Source organism: Camelus dromedarius, chromosome 3 (assembly GCF_036321535.1).
Source record: "Camelus dromedarius isolate mCamDro1 chromosome 3, mCamDro1.pat, whole genome shotgun sequence".
In the NCBI taxonomy this organism is placed as follows: domain Eukaryota; kingdom Metazoa; phylum Chordata; class Mammalia; order Artiodactyla; family Camelidae; genus Camelus; species Camelus dromedarius.
The window spans coordinates 103,054,091-103,070,436 of record NC_087438.1 but is presented as its reverse complement, the minus strand read 5'-3'; the positions used below and the strand labels follow the sequence as shown (position 1 = coordinate 103,070,436).

At 44.5% G+C, this 16,346-nt stretch overlaps 1 protein-coding gene across 9 annotated transcripts in view; it reads left to right on the top strand.

Moving 5' to 3' along the window:
• Positions 1-16,346, top strand: part of PPP2R2B (protein phosphatase 2 regulatory subunit Bbeta) — a 424,199-nt gene that overhangs the window by 333,224 nt on the left and 74,629 nt on the right. For all 9 annotated transcript variants that reach the window (XM_064484419.1, XM_010990345.3, XM_010990344.3 and 6 more), the window contains one exon: positions 1,685-1,797. In XM_064484419.1, coding sequence (XP_064340489.1) covers positions 1,685-1,797 — 113 coding nt within the window. The remainder of the gene's footprint in view (positions 1-1,684; positions 1,798-16,346) is intronic.

The following is a 16,346-nucleotide window of genomic DNA, read 5'->3' as shown; positions in this document are numbered from 1 at the left end:
ACTGTTTTCCCCAGCTGACAAATAAAGAAACTGAGGCAGAGAGAACTTAAGTAGCTTTATGTAAAAGATCAGAATATTTGGGATGTCCTTATACTAAAAATCATTCATTTATCTGAAATTCACATTTCATTGGCATTCTGTACCTTTTTCCCATTTGGCTGTCACTCAGGAAAGACTAGTTAAGTGCCTGCTGTGTGGGAATCCCAGTCCGGGGCCACGTGACTGGCCGGACCTGGAGTGGGGACAGGGCCCTCGGTTGTCTGCTTCCCGAACCTTTGCAGGCACAGAGCCAGATACTGGGGGGGCACTCGAGTCCCTGCCATCCAGAAGAGAAGTTAGAACAAGTACAAATAATGAATGCAAGATCTGATAAGGAAGGCCTACAAAGGCATGCAGCCGCAGACATGTTCTGTTTAGCCTGAACATGTTGCCTTAAAAAAATGAAATCAAAAGCTTGCAGGTGGGGTGTGCTATCTCCAGCTCCCCAGAGCCCCCAGCACCTTTCACTCATTCCCCTGGCACTGCCTGCCTCCTGTGGGTGGTGAGCCCTCACCCCTGTTTTATTACCAAGAGACTGACAGGGGTCAGCAAGTAGTTCAAGTCCTGGGACAGTACAAAGGTAAGAAAGGGAGTTTCCAGCTGGGGACTCAGAAGAGACTGGAAGAGGGAAATGAGCATTTTGAATGCTCCTTCTCATTTTACTTCCCTGAATATTGCTAACAAGATGCGCTGCAGAGGTGAGATTGATTCATTCAGCCAACTAATGTTCCTTGAACACCTGCTATGCCCCAGGCACTGTTGTAGGTGCTGTAGGTGTAGGATGAACATGACGGACAGAATCCCTGCATCCAGTGATTTTACCTTCTAGTGAGGGAGACCAATAAAGAGGTTGTCAGGTAGTGAAAAAGACTGTGAGGAAAAATAAAACAGGAAGCGGGGCTAGAGTGGTAAGGAAAATGTCTTCTTGTTGTTTGGTTGGGAAAGACCCCTCTGAGGTTGGGACATAAACAGGGAGAGCAAAGTCAAAGGACAGGTCTTGTGAAAAAGAGGGTGAAGGGCTTTCCTGGCAGGAGGCGCAGTTAGTGCAAATGCCCTGAGGCAGGGACAGGATTAACATGTACAAGGAGCTGTAAGGAAGCAGGGTGGCAGGAGCACAGGAAGCAGCAGGGAGTGGGGTGGACAGTGAGATCAGACAGAGTGAGGAAGCAGAGGTGCAGGTCACAGAGGGCCTGTCAGGTCACGCTGGGGCCTGTGATTGGTAAGGAGCGACAGTGAAATGAAATGAAATAATAGGACCTATCTCTTAGGTCTTGTGAATATTAAATTCCCCATGTAAAGTGCTAACATGGTTACACAGTTAATTCTATATATGTCGCTATTCTTATTCAATGTTCAGTAAATGTTTTTATTGAATGAACCAAATTAATGTAGACGCTATCTATTTAACAGCCCATTGTCAGAGCAAACGTTTGTCTCAGCACAATACATGTTTTCATTTGGAAACATGAGCTCTGGTGTCAGATGTGCTGAGATTGATGCACTGATGCCCTTGACAGAAGCCAGTTTCTGTAGCAGTTCCTTCCATCATGACCTCCACCTCTCCCTGCTTCCCCGCCCCTCCAAAAGACTCCTTTACCAGCTGACTTCCGCCGGCATTTTGATTTCTTCTGGTTGCCCTCCACAGATAAAACTGTGAAGCTGTGGAAAGTCAGCGAGCGTGACAAGAGGCCAGAAGGCTACAATCTGAAAGATGAGGAAGGCCGGCTGCGGGATCCTGCCACCATCACAACCTTGCGGGTGAGCCTGACGGCTGGTTTTCCACCGTCTTTCAGCTTCCTTGGCCACCAGGGGAGGTTGGGGGGACAAGTTTGGCCACATACTGGCTGTTGCCATGGGTTGCAACTCTCAGGTGTGAACAGGGGAGTTCAAGCAGAGACCCAACCTACCTGCATCTCTGGCAGCAGCTGGAGGGGCAGGACAGGCACTGAGCTCTGACAGCGCCAAATCCACACATCTCCTTCTGTCCCCGAGGACTTGCCCACATGGCCGCTGCCATACGTTACTGTCTTCTCGGCCTCTGTTCACATCATTGAAAATGTCTTGAGCATCTTCTGTAATCAAGATCCAGGGGATGGGACCGCCCAGAGGGGAAGCTGGGGTCTTGTGATTCAAAACATGAACTTCTGAATCTAGCACGCCTGGGTTCAAATTCTGCCACATACCAGAATCTCATGTAGTCGCTTAACCTTTTTGAACTCGAGTCGTGCAAGTTATTTTTAGTTTTTCCATCTGCAAAACAGGGAACTTAATACCTTACTGTCTGTGGACTTACGAGGATAAAATGCAGTGAGGATGGCAAGCTCTTACTCCATGGCTGGTACTTAAGAAATGGTCTCTACTGTTAGTCTCCCTAACTTCCTTCCTGCCCTCCAGAAATGCAGAGTCTGGTAAGGAAAGAGGATGTGTAGGACTAATATGCAAATGACACGATGCTAAATAGAATAAGATAAATGCAGTGAGAGTCAGGGAGTTCCAGTTTTATCAAAGGCCTGAGAAATTTTATTTGGTTCTGGGAGGCCAGGAAAAGTCTCGTAGGGAAATGGTGTTAGAAATGGATTTCTGAAAGCAGACTCTTTTAAAGGGAAGGCTCTCTAGATAGAGGTTAAGATGGTTCAGGACTGGGCAATGAGTTTAGTTTTGGAAGTGCTCAACGCGAACGGTGAAGCAGGCACATGATGGGACCAGTCCCGGACCCCAGGGACCCACAGATCTGTGTAAAACACGTGCTTTCAGATGCCAGCTGTTCTACTGAAGACCAGAAACTGGGACCGGAGACAGAGACGTACCCGTGGGGAAAAGAGGTTGTCGCCTGAGGTTCAGAGGCAGATGTGGGAATTGAATGATCGGTGGCTGCCTGATTACCTCGCTTGTTGGTTTGTTCATTCATTCATTCATTCGTTTGTTCATCCATTTATTCCACAAATGCTTTTTGAGTACAGACTCTATGCTGGTCATAGTTGTAGGCTGTGTGCACCCAGTACTAATGGGTGCCTGCTCTTCTACTGAGCGTCCTCTGAGCCGACAAGCATTGGCTGCTCTGTTGTCTCTCGTCCGCTGTGCCTTTAACCTGGAGAATAGCCAAGCAGGTCCGCCTTATCAGACCGGTTCGATGCACTAAATGTGCAGAGGTTTTGGAAACTGAAGGACAGAGCAGTGAAGAGTGTAATGCTGAGTCAGTCTGTCCTGGGTCAGAGTTCTGGCTCCATTCCTTTCTGGCTGGTGGCTTTGGACGCGTGACTTAAACTCCTGTGCCTCCAACTTTTCACACCTGTGCAACAGGGCTGAGGGATGGTCATTACTTCACAGGATCGTGGCGAGGACTTAGTACGATATTGTGTGTGGTAAAGAGCTTATCCTGTGTGGTCTCACTCACAGAAAGCACTCAATAATATTAATTCCCTGCTGTTGGTTTAGTATTACTGTCATCGTCACCAGTTTCATGGCTGTCATGACACCCATGTTATGATAGTAGGCCTGGGTATATGAAGAAATTCCTATTTTTCTCTTCATATGCTTTTTATACTGTTGTTTTCACTCCTCAAGCTTGTGTCTGGTGCCTAGGAAGGAGGCAAGCACTGTGCTGGCGATGCAAAGGGGAGGAGACAGTCTTTCACCCCTAGGACTTCGCAGTCCCATGGAGAAGACAGATAGATCGGATGCCACTGGGGAGTTGATAACGTGAGGTTCTGCCCAGATGTTACCTTGCCCTCATTTGCTGTGTGGATGGAATTTCTCGGATGCTGTCTGTGGTCCCCACGATGAGTTTCTGTTGTCCAGGCACCCTATGAATTTCATATATCTGTGTTTAGCCCCTGGGAGAATGCCATCCCCGTGATGAAGGGGCAAGGAGGACTCTATGTAAGTTTCCATTAAAGCAGAGATTGTCCCCAAGATGCCACAGTGATGTTGTGAACTGGACTGGTGCATCTCAAACAGGGAAGGACGCCCTGAGGTGTGGCTAGGAATCAGAAAACCCCAGTGCTGGTTCTTGCATTCTTAGGAACAATCCATGTGACCCCGGGCCGGTGAATCACATTTCTTCTCTCTGAGCTTGGTTTCTGAGCTGCCAAGCAGAGGACTACACAAAGTCAGTGGTTTGCCTCCTTGGGTGCCGGTTACAAATGCAGATGCCCAGGACCAAGCCCCACTGACTCTTCTACAAGCTGGGTGGTCCCTAGGAATCTGCATTTTTATCATGAGCCCCTGGTGGCTGAGATAAAGGATCTGTTATCCCTGGACTTTTATCATCTCTAAGGCTCCTCCACACTCATTTTTCATGAGCCTCTGCTATTTTTCAATCATTTCGACAGTCATTGTACCAACTCGCCAGACATTTGCTATCATACAGTAAAACTCATACCTGATTTCACCTCATCTACCTTCCTAGGCTTTCAAGCATCCTCATTTCACTGTAAACATCCACACATCGGCATTCTTTCAATGTAAATACTGAAAAGGCCAGCCTCCTTTCTTTCTGATCCCAGTGGTAGAAGAAGGAAAACCAGGCAACCTTGAAGACAACAGATTCAGAACAATGACTCCAAACAGAGAATGAGCTGATGAGATATTAATCAGACCCTAATTTACTAACATGCTCTGCTCTTGAAATTTGCATTGCCAGCAGTTGTGGCTTTTTTTTTTTTTTTTTCCTTCCCTGTGCTATGGTTACCTCTCATTCACTTTTATAGTTTCCAGTTCTACGTGGATCTTAAGAGCAGGGAAGTTTAATAATACCCGACAGCTAATTAATCCTCACTGAGTAATGAACCTGTTCTATTTCAGCGCTGGGAGGCTCAGCTTTTCAAAGTATGAATGTAGTTATTTTTTTCCCCTTTTTTATGCAAGATAGCCTTTCAAATCCAATCACTCGTTACCCAGAGAGACCATGAGAAGCACTTCTGAGAACACCACATCTCCTGCTCGGTATTATAACATTGAAGGCAATAAGCATGATGATAGTTTAATAGTAATAGTAGCTTATAGTTGTAAAATACCATTTATACCAGCTGTGAAGCTGTTTTCTTACGTCACCCCCTGATTCATCTTCGACCAGCCAGTGAGGCAGGCAGGACAGGTATTTGGCAGGTGAAAATGCTAGTGTGTGGTATTGATGGTGTATTTACTATATCTCATGCCACCCACTCACTGCATTAGCTACCTCGTGGGCGACAGGTCACTGTTAAAATACCCATTGAACAGATGTGCCTCACAGAGGTTAAGTTATGTGCCCAAGGTCATGCAGGGCTAACAATCAAACCTTGATCTCCTTTGCTCTGGAACCTGAGCCCTTAAAGCTGATGCAGGCTGAGAGGGATAATGACTTGCCCAATGTCTGTCAGCCAGTTATTCCAGAGCTGTCACTCAAAATCAAGAGCTATGGCTCTTAAACTTGGACACATACATTTTGGGACATTTTTAAAGGTTTTGTTAATAATCAGTGCTGTTATTATTCCAGGTCAGGATGTGTGGACATGTCTCTCCTCCCTCTCTCCCCTTCTCTGTCTTTCTCTCTCACCTGCACATTCACACAGTGAGTTCCCAGAACTCTGACCTCCACATGGAGAAACCAAGCCCTTGAGGTCTTACATATTTCCACTTAGCAAGATTCTCTGTGCCTTTCTTGCCAACCTCCCAATACCCAGGGGTAAGAGGCCCTCAGAGCCCTTTCTCGGCAATAGAAAGAAACTCATAGTTAAGTGACTTAATCAGCCCAGGAGGGGAGCTGGGTGGTGACAAATCACACTGAGCTGACCTCTCTGTGCAGAATGGGCCTGGAGTCATTATTTCCCTCATTATGGTTGGCTGCTGGTGCCCTGGGAACCGAGGCCAGGTTGAAATGTGCTTTTCAACCAGTTACAGAGTCTAGAAGGTGTGAGTCCCACACTGACTTGCCATAACCTCCCCCAAAATGAAGGAAGTATAATGAGCTTAAGTTTTCTAATGGATTTTTATCCAAATATTCCTTGCAGCTTATATAAATAATAATAATAATAATAATACCACATTTATTGAGTGCTTACTATATGCAGGACTATGTATCCTTGTATCATTTCATCTGAACAGTAACTGTCCCGGGCAGATTCTGTTATTCTCTCTGGATCATCCAAAGCCTTCCTCCCTCATTCCACTGAAGTCTCAGAGCTGCTCTCCTGGAATTCTCTAGGGAAAATAGCACACTCACATCTTCCCGCTCGCTCTCGGCGTGCGTACCCTGCCCCTTTGGTCTTAGCTCTTTTCCTGGCCTGATGTATCATTTGTCTGCTTCCCCTCTCCCTCCACTAAAATGTAAGCTCCATGAAAACAGGAACCACGCATCTTCTCTCCTGCAGATCCGGCACTGAGAACAGTGCAGGACACATGGTAGCACTCAGTAGGTGTGGGTCAAGTGAAGAGATTTTACAGAAGTGGAAATGGAGTTTTAGAGTAGGCAAGGGGTCGTCTGCCCAAGATCTCACGGCTAGAAAATGGTGGGGCTGGGATTCGAGTCTAGCCCATCTGACCCCAGATCTGATGCTTTCCATTATGATTCCCCATAGCTGCTTTCTAAGAAGATATTCATTCTTTTTTTTTTTTTTTTTGCTTTTTTGTTTCTAATTTATTCTAGTCTACATATGAATATATACATTTTTCCTCAATTTATCCTTTCCCACCCTCTTCCCCCTCTGGTAATCATAAGTTTGTTTTTTATGTCTGTGAGTCTATTTCTTTTTTGTAAATAAGTTCATTTGTCTTTTTTTTTTTAGACTCCATATATAAGTGGTATCATATGGTATTTTTCTTTCTCTTTCTGGCTTACTTCACTTAGAATGACATTCTCCAGTTTCGTCCATGTTGCTGCAAATGGCATTATTTTATTATTTTTTTATGACTGAGTAGTATTCCATTGTATAAATATACCACAGCTTCTTTATCCAGTCATCTGTCAGTGGACATTTAGGTTGTTTCCGTGTCTTGACTATTGTATATAGTGCTGCTGTGAACATTGGGGTGCATATATCTTTTTGAATTAAAGTTCCCTCTGGATATATGCCCAGGAGTGGAATTGCTGGATCATATGGTAGTTTCCATGCCTTGGCTATTGTAAATAGTGCTGCTATGACATTGGGGTTCAGGTGTCTTTTCAAATTACTAGTTTGGGTTTTTTTTGGGAGGGGATATACCCAGGAATGGAATTGCTGGGTCATATGGTAATTCTATTTTTAGCTTTTTGAGAAACCTCCTTACTGGTTTCCACAGTGGTTGTACCGATTTACATTCCCACCAACAGTGTACAAGGGTTCCCTTTTCTCCACATCCTGGCCATCATCTGTTATTTGTGGAGTGTTTTTGTTTTTGTTTTTGTTTTTGATGATAGCCATTCTGACAGGTGTGAGGTGGTATCTCATTGTGGTTTTGACTTGCATTTCCCTGATTGTTAGCAAAGTTGAGCATCTTTTCACATGCCTGTTGGCCACCTGGATTTCTTCTTTGCAAAAATGTCTATTCAGGCCTTCTGCCCATTTTTTAATCAGGTTTTTTTTTTTTAATGTTGAGTTGTTGAGCTGATCATAAATTTTGGATATTAACCCCTTACCTGTCATATCATTTGCAAATATTTTCCCCTGAAGGGAACTTCTTGACAATTATTGCTAACAGGTCGTGGGATTGACTAAACAAACTTTTCCCAAAGTGATCATTTTGGTGGAACAACTAGTTTAGCTGCCTGTTCTGTTTTCTAGAGAAATGATGAAACAGACCACTGGTTTATGTTTACTAATAATAGCAACCACGTTTATTCAGCCCTTCCTAGGGACTAACTCTGCACTGAGCAGGTTTATGCACATTGTACAATTCATTCTTTATCACAATCCTGTGACTTATGCATCATGCCCATTTTACCGGTGTGTAAACGGAGGCTCAGGGAGGCGAGCACTGGCTTAAGGCCTCACTGGTAATAAGTGGCAAAGCCAAGAAGGAGCGCAGGTCTGTCTGATCCCAGGACTCCTGCCCATCACCAGTACACAGGACTGTTTGTTATTGCATGGTCTGTGATCTAGACAACAATGAGGATGATAGCATCTGACACGTAGAACTTTTCAATGTATTTTAAATCCTATTTATTGAGTCCCTTCTATGTGCCAGGCACTGTGCTAAGTATATAGTACATGGTGAGTCTTACAAAGATGAGTGAAACACACTCTGTCCTCCAGGGCCAAGGAAGGGACACATTGCCAATGGCTGCGCCATGAAGTTCATTAAAGCAGTGTTTTCGAACCACAATGCCTCTCATGGTTACTGGGGATATGTTTTAGAACAATCACTCGCCTCTTCACTAGGGATCTGGTTCAGAAGGTCTGAGTTGTACCCAGTGAAATGACATCATTGACAAGACCCCTCGTAGAAAACCCTCAGGTGATTCTGTTACAGGTGATCCCTGGGACACATTTTGAGAAACACTAGGTCAGGTTAGTGTACTGAGAAGAGCACAGGAGATTGTCATGGCAGTTCAGAGGAAGAGCAAAAAGAATGAAATGGAGGACCAGGAAGGAGTTTTCAAGATACATGATGGATGGTCTTTTATGCTGAGGGGTCTCATTTGATGCTCCCAAGGATCTTGGGAGACAAGTGGGACATGAATTGTGCTTTCCCTCTTTCTCATGGTCTGGATGTGATTATCCCCATTATAAAAGGGGGGAACTGAGGCTCTGAGAGGCAGAACTTAAAATCAAAGACTTTCCATCTATGCTCTCTCGCTGCCTCTCTGGTGACTGTGTGGTGATGCTCACTCCGGGAGGATGGGTAACCCCAGGCCAGTCTCAGGGCAGATTACAGGTTGCGTCAGGATCAGCCATCACCGCCTTAGGTTTTCATTTTGGGCTTATGCTTTGACAACAGAGGGCTCTTAGGACACAGATCCAGTCTTCCCCTACCCTTTTTAAATTTTTCTAGACTTCATTTTATGATTTATTGCTGCTCTGGGGGCTTAATAGCCAATCCTTTTACAGTTTCATCTTTCCTTTCCTTATTTTTGTTGCAAATAACAATGAAGTGTTTAGCTACTGCAGTGCAAAATCAATCAAGGCTGTTCCATATTCACAGGCTCACAGTGGCACCCGGATGGCCCCTGGATGAGATTAACTTTGCGCACATGTCACTCTGGTGTGGGTAATTTCTCCACCTCCGCTCCATCCCTCCCCCTCCTGTCCCGGTGGGGGAGACATTGCGATCCCCCATTGATTGACTGCCCCGCAAGTGAACACTGGCTTGTGATGTGTGTAACTCAGCAGGACGCACACACTCTGTGTTTATGAAAATAAATAATAATTTCTGTTATTGTTATTGATTGCCATCATTATCCGATTCTGTCTGTCTGTGTCATGGGGTTTCAGTGATGGGATCAGAACACACTCCACAGGAACTGCGGGCACTACCCTCACCAAAAAGCCTCTGTGTTTTGACATGTTTTGCCTTTTGGGGGTGACAGTTGTGGATGTCCCTGGCCTGTTCCTTGGCTGATCTTTGGCAAGACAGTGTTAGTTGTGTTCAGGGTGAGGCTTCAGCTGGAATAAGAGTAAAAACAGCAAACATTTACTGAGCATTTGCTGTGTTCCAGGGATGCTGCAAATGTGGGCTGATTTAATCTTCAAGATAAACCTATCTTGTAGGGACTGAAATAAACCTCATTTTCCAAAGCCAGAGAGGTCAAACAACCTGCCTGAGGGTCAGACACTAGTACACGGTCGTGCTTGGACTTAAATTCACGTCTTTAGGATTCCAAAATCCATACTGCTATTCTGACTCTTGTACTAAATAGAATGCCTGATATATTTGTCTGAATATTCAGTATAAACCAAAAGATAAGTAAACAGGGACTAGAAAGAAAACTGTGAAGGAGATAATAGACACTTCTGGAATCTTGGGCACAGGTGGGGTTTCTGTTTTGTTCTGGAGGAAGATGGAGCTGAAAGGGTGTGTAGAATTAGATTGTGGTTTACCAGACCTCCTGGACGATCATCAGAATCTGGGAATTTTTTTTTTTTATTGAAATATAGTCAGTTTACAATGTTGTATTAATTCCTGGTGTACAGCATAGTGATTCATTTATACATATATGTATATCCTTTTCCATATTTTTTTCATTATAGGCTATTACAAGGTACTGAATATAGTTCCCAGTGCTATGCAGTAGGACCGTGTTTATCTCTTTTGTGTATAATCGAAAGTATCTTAATTGTTCCCAGCTAACTGATTCAGAGTGTCCAAGAGAAGGGCCAAGGGATCTACCCGTGTTTCTCAGCTGTATCCCAGGTGGTTCTGAAGATCGACTGGGCTTGAGGACATTGGCATAATGACCTTTAAAGTCCCCTCTGAACATGAGCTTCTCTGATTTGATTTTGTAAGATCCTCCTCTGCCTGTTTCCTTCCTCCTACCTCAAGGTTCTAAATGGAATAATCTGAGGGCAACGTTATTATCACAACGTTTTACATTTGAGTGAATGAGTGGATTTAGAGTGCGCCTCTGCAAGCCAAGCAGGTTCAGACTGTGTGACTAAACCTCTGCCCTTTATAACTCAGGTTCTTACCCCCTCTTACTCCTGGTCACATCAAGGGGCAGCCCACCTAACGGCCAGCGTGCTGGGGCAGCGACAGTAGTGCAGGCGTCAGTGAAATACGCACTGTGTGCCCAGCCTTCTGCTCAGCACATTTAAGTGCCGTCTTATTGCAGCCTGACGGCAGTCCTGTGGGATGAGTACTGTTTTTATTCCCTTTTTGCAGATGAGTACATTCGATTCAGGAAACTGAAGTTACTTGCCCAAGGGCTACAGCTACTAAGGGACAGAGTCATATTTTTAACCAATTTCAGTCTGACTCCAGAGTCTGTGATCTTAATACCGTGCCCCAGAGTCTCCAGGCAAGGGCTCGAGCACCGACCACATCTTACCTATCGTCTGTAAAATGGAAATCATGGCACATTCTTCCCACAAAGGCTGTGCGAATAAAATAGAGCAGCCTTATGCCTTGCGATCAGTGGATGTTCCTTGCCATCTTGTCTTTCACCTAGACACCAGGACTTTCAGGAAAATCAGATAAATATATTGAAAAAATTCAAAGCAGTAGTATGTTTGGGGACTAGCAATCCATCCTGCTTTACTCTGAATGTGTGTTTGCCCTGGCTCTCCGGAGCTGCCTTGGATTCAGAGCACATTCACTGGCAATAAAATATTTTCTTTCATCTCAAAGCTACCTTTGTTATGCTGCACTTACCATGTAGTAATTAGATCCAAGATAAATATAAATATAAGCAGAATCCTATATCTGGCTTGAGATCAAGTTCTCTTTGTCTCTTGCTCCCAACCCCTTTGGAAAGCATCCATGGCTTCTCAAATGTGATAGGAACTAGTAAATGACACTCGGTGACAGTGGGAAGCTGAGAAGTCCACTAGCATCAGAAGAAGAAAAGGGTCACGTTAGTGAAGGAAATCTTGATGTTTCCATGGCCCCTGGGGCAGTTTGTCTTAAGAGTCCACAGTCAGGAGGCACAGTATTCTAGACTATGACCCACCCTCTTTTCCTAACCTTGGTCAGTAAATGGTCTGAATTTCAGAGATGTGAGAAGGTCGTCCCGGCCAGGGCAGGCTGCTACCCTTCTCCGGGCTTGGCGAGCAAGGATCTTGTCATTGTGTGAAACCTAAATCACACTAACCCAGGCAGGTTTTTCTCAAAAGAGATATTATTGGCATGATTTTCTCCATCATCTCCTTTAAAGGGCTCTCTGTGTACTTTTAGTAGATGGAAAATCAAGGCATAATTGGGTGATTCAAGGGGGAAAATTATCTCTATTTTCAGAATCTTTCTGAGCTGTGAATGTCGTGGGAAAGACGTTGTCCCCAGACCAGGTCCTGGCTCTGGTAGCGGAGCTACTGTTGCAGGAGTTATGGGCGTGAGTTCCAGCCCTTGAAATTACTTGTGCATGTGTACGCGTGTGCAGGCACGCATGGGGCATGAAGTACCAAGAAGTGCTTTGCTCAGGAAACCTGAGAATGTTAGCACAGCCTGCAGCTGATCTATGGTATTTGTTTTTAAATTAGACTTACTTAACTAGAGGTCAGAACTGTGGGCCTGGGTCTCTACTGCTACCAAGTTATGAAAAGAACTCGTTTGAAATCACAAGAGGAATTCCAGGGCCTCTGCTCACTATCCATAAGATTTTTGTAGAAAATTATTAACGCAAATGGATTTAGAATCAAGTTCAGGAGAAAACACAATCACTTTGATCTTAGGACGTTGCAAACCAGGCTTCAACTTATGCATTGATTTTTAAATACCTGTCCTTACCAGAGAAAAAGATTTTAAAATATTTGCTTAGAGGTTAGTGTATAGAGGAATGTACTTTCTTTTCTTTGGTGCATAAAAATAAGAAATTGGTTGGAGGAAAATATTTTATAAGGGTAGTTTTATGTTAAAGAAGATTGTTATCAACTGGAAAAATACTTAATTCTCTGGTTTCCTTAGAACGACTGAGCCACAAGGAAAGGCATTTCTACGTGAAAGGTTTAGATTTGTATAGTTTTGAGTGGATGGGAGTGGATCACATTCTTGTAATTTGTTGCTGCAGTGAAATGATTGGTTGAGCTCCTGTTCTTCACCAGAAGAAAAATGTTAAAAGCAGTTGTAAAAAACAAACACACACACATACATGCTCTCAAGTGTTTCCTGCTCAAGAATATATGAGAAATCATAGCTTAATAACATGTCAACAGATATATTTACTTTGGGGTTTCTCAGGACATTTCGTGTACTAATATATGATATCAAACTCCAAGAAAGTTGCAGGGCATGCAGTATTTTCCACCAACCCTATTTGACCATGAAAAACCCTTTCCTCAACTCATGGGATTACTGTTCTTTTTAACGTTCTACTCAAAACATGGTGTTTGGCCCAGTGCTGGTCCACAACAAGATAAAGAGCTTGTACCCGAGTATGAATCGTTCACATCACTAATCCACCGGATGGTTCAACTTACACTTTTATTTTCCGTAGCAAGACTTCCTCAATGAATGAAGCAATGCGTTGACTCTGGCTTGCTCCTTATGTTGTCACGGACCATTAGCAAACAGTTCATGGATCTGTTATTTTAGGTAGTGCAGCTAGAGGCCTCACTTTGGAAAAGGCAGTGAAGGAGCTAGGCGGGGGGACAAGGGTTAGCCTGACCGACCACAGGGTCACTGCCCTCTTCCTGTCTTCCAGGGGCAGAATCCCGTGAGGGGGAAGGAGCCTTAAGAAAGCCTCCCTCTTGACATTCAAGTTCATTCACATTAACCAGAGCTTCCTAGTCCCTAATTCTGTTCCAGGCACTTTGCATACTTCCTTGATTAATCTTCACCTTAACTCCATGACCTAAAAATCTATTATAGCCATTTCACAGGTGAGGAAACTGTGCTCCATGTGGAGGAAGCAGCTTGTGCAAGGTCGTTTGCTAGCAAGTGACAGAATCGGAGTTCAACCCCGGCTGCCTGGCTGTAGATCCCCCCTCTTTACCACTCTGGCCTCCCAGTGGTAATGGTTCTCCACCGTCTTAGCCAGCGTGGGCTTTATCCTTCTTCCAGAGACTTCCTGAAGCAGTAACACATTAGCCAATCTAAAAACCATCATTGCTCGCACATGTTTCATTGTGTGTAACCTATCATCTGTGTGATCTGCATTTATAAGAAGAAGGTTCCGCGTATATAGTTATGTGTGATCGCTGCCCTTACATGGGGCTTATAATCCAGGGAGGAACCAGATGGCTCTGAGCTTTTATTTGAAAGTATTAACGGCACCAACCATGTGGACCCAGACCTGACGACAGCACAGTCACTCCTGTTGTGTATTGAACACTGCCTGAGCTCCCTCTCAACATTTTCTTTTCTGCCCTGTGATCTCACTTCCTCTAATTATCTGCAGGAGCTGAGAGGTCTGCAACTTGGAGCTAAATAGGGACATTTTCTGTTTAATGCCAAAACATCCAGACACAAGGTGAAAACTTCATCCAGTTATCCTGCTCTTTCAATTCCAAACATGCAGATGTTTAGAAACTTCTGAAGGTTTGATTTTTTTTTAATTCACCTTCTAAATTCAGAGAGCATCTGAGAAAAGCATCCTGGGGCGAGGTGGGGCAATCTAAGATGATTGATGCAGACCAGGGTGTGGGAGTTCAGGAGTTGTGAGGTTAGATAGTGACATGGACATGATGAAACAAAGCCATGTTTGGTTCCCCTTATTCCTTCCCGTAGGAAGGTCATCTCCGCAGATGAGCTCAGGGTGACCATCACACCAGTCCTGATTAAAGGTGCCTTTGCTGTACTTGATGGTGAAATCAATTAAGAACAGAGGCACCACCTAGGTCTCCTGCTTATTCATTTTTTCACTAATTGCACAAGTATTGATTGAGTACCTACTGTACACCAGGCACTGTGATAGGCCCCAGAATGACAGCGGTGAATCTGCATGGCACAGTCCCTGCCCATGACCCCCTGCCCTCAGTCTCTTTTGGTGGAAAGGCCATGAATCGAATGCCCCTAGCGTGAAACTGACAGTGGGATGGGGGCTGCACCGGAGAGGTGTAAGGTGCACAGGAGGGCGGATAATGAAGGAATTGGATACATTCGGGAAGAGCAGAGAGTAATTTCCTGAGTGCTTAATAATGGAGCTGAAGCAGGAGGTAGGTAAGGCAAGGAGAGGGACGAACCTTCCAGGCAGAGGCAATGCCATGGACAAAGGCCCTGAGGTGGAAGTTGCACAGGAGAACAGGGGATGCAGTGAAGGCCAGGATGGCTGGAATGCAGGGCACAGGGGGATGTATAGTATCAGCAAGATGCAGGTGACAAGGCAGCCAGGTTATGGCCTCACTGGGGGATTTGCTCCTTCTCCCAAGAGTAATGCAAACCCTTTCTTCATTGCGCTGGTCATTTTTTGAAACTGCTCTTCTTCGTTCAAATAGGTAAATGTTCTGCACCTAAGACAGGAGAGACACCAAGGTAAAAAAGCTGCTAGCGTAACCTCAGAAGTTCCTGGCAGATATAATGAGTTTAAATTTCAGAAGCCAATGACATTTTGTTAGTGTGGCCGTGTTGCCCTCATGGCCTGGACCGCCACTGTTTTGATACATGTCAGGGCATGGCCTCCCTGGAGCTCCTCCAGTATCGAGGCGTCCTCCCTCCAAGGTGAATCCTCCCACGAGTGATTGAATTGTTTGGAGGGTCATAGAAGCTGACAGCTCCCTATTACACAAAGGAAAAGATAAGCTTCCGATTAGTCCGGGGGCTGCAGGAAGCCAAGATGGAGTGCACCTGTCAGAACTGCTTACGACATATAAATCATTACCTCAATTTTCCATGCAAGAATTGGGCCAGAGAGAGAGAAAGAAGGGACCGAGGTTGCGTAGCAGTGCAGAACCGTATTAAAGAACTCTCACTTGGCTCCAAATCAGGATTTGCTCTGCGATGCATGCAGAGAGAACAGAGCCCCATGCCCAGAGGAGCGACAGAGACAAATGCCCACTGGCTCCAGGAAGGGGCGATTTGTTTCTGTGGCGTTTCCTAATGACTCCTATCGCTGATTTAGCGATAGCAGGCACCAAAGCTTTCCCAGACTCCAGAGGGGGACGTGTTTGGTGCCTTGCTGGCTCTACATATGGTCCTAGATTTCCCTATGTGTGTCATCACCATGGTAATCATTGGTATTAAAGTGGCCACCTTTTTTTTTTCTTTTTTTTTTAATTTTTAATTATTATTATTATTATATTTTTTGATGGAGGTGCTGCAGATTGAACCCAGGACCTCGTGCATGCTAAGCATGCACTCTACCCCAGAGCTGTATCCAGCCCCCAACATTACTTTTTTATTTTTGAACATTTTTTATTGAGTTATAGTCATTTTACAATGTTGTGTCAAATTCCGGTGTAGAGCACAATTTTTCTAAAGTGCCCAACTTTTACAAGCAAGTACCCAGTGATGTTCCAAAGTGACTGGACCACTTTGCATTCCCACCGCGCAGTGCATGGGCTCTGTCTGGTTCCACATTCTCATCAGCACGGCGGTATTATTTTTATTTGTTGCCATTCTAGTAAGTGTGTGTTTGTGTACTGCTCTCTCACTGTGGTTTCCAATGGTGTTTTTTGATGAACAGGTATTTTATTCAGGAAAGTCCAGTTTATCTTGTTTTTGTTGTTTCTGTTTGTTGTTTTCTGTGTAGCTAGCACTTTTAGTCAAATTCTTAAAAGCATCTGATTAGATTTACATGACGATTTTATTGTTTTGGTTGCCAT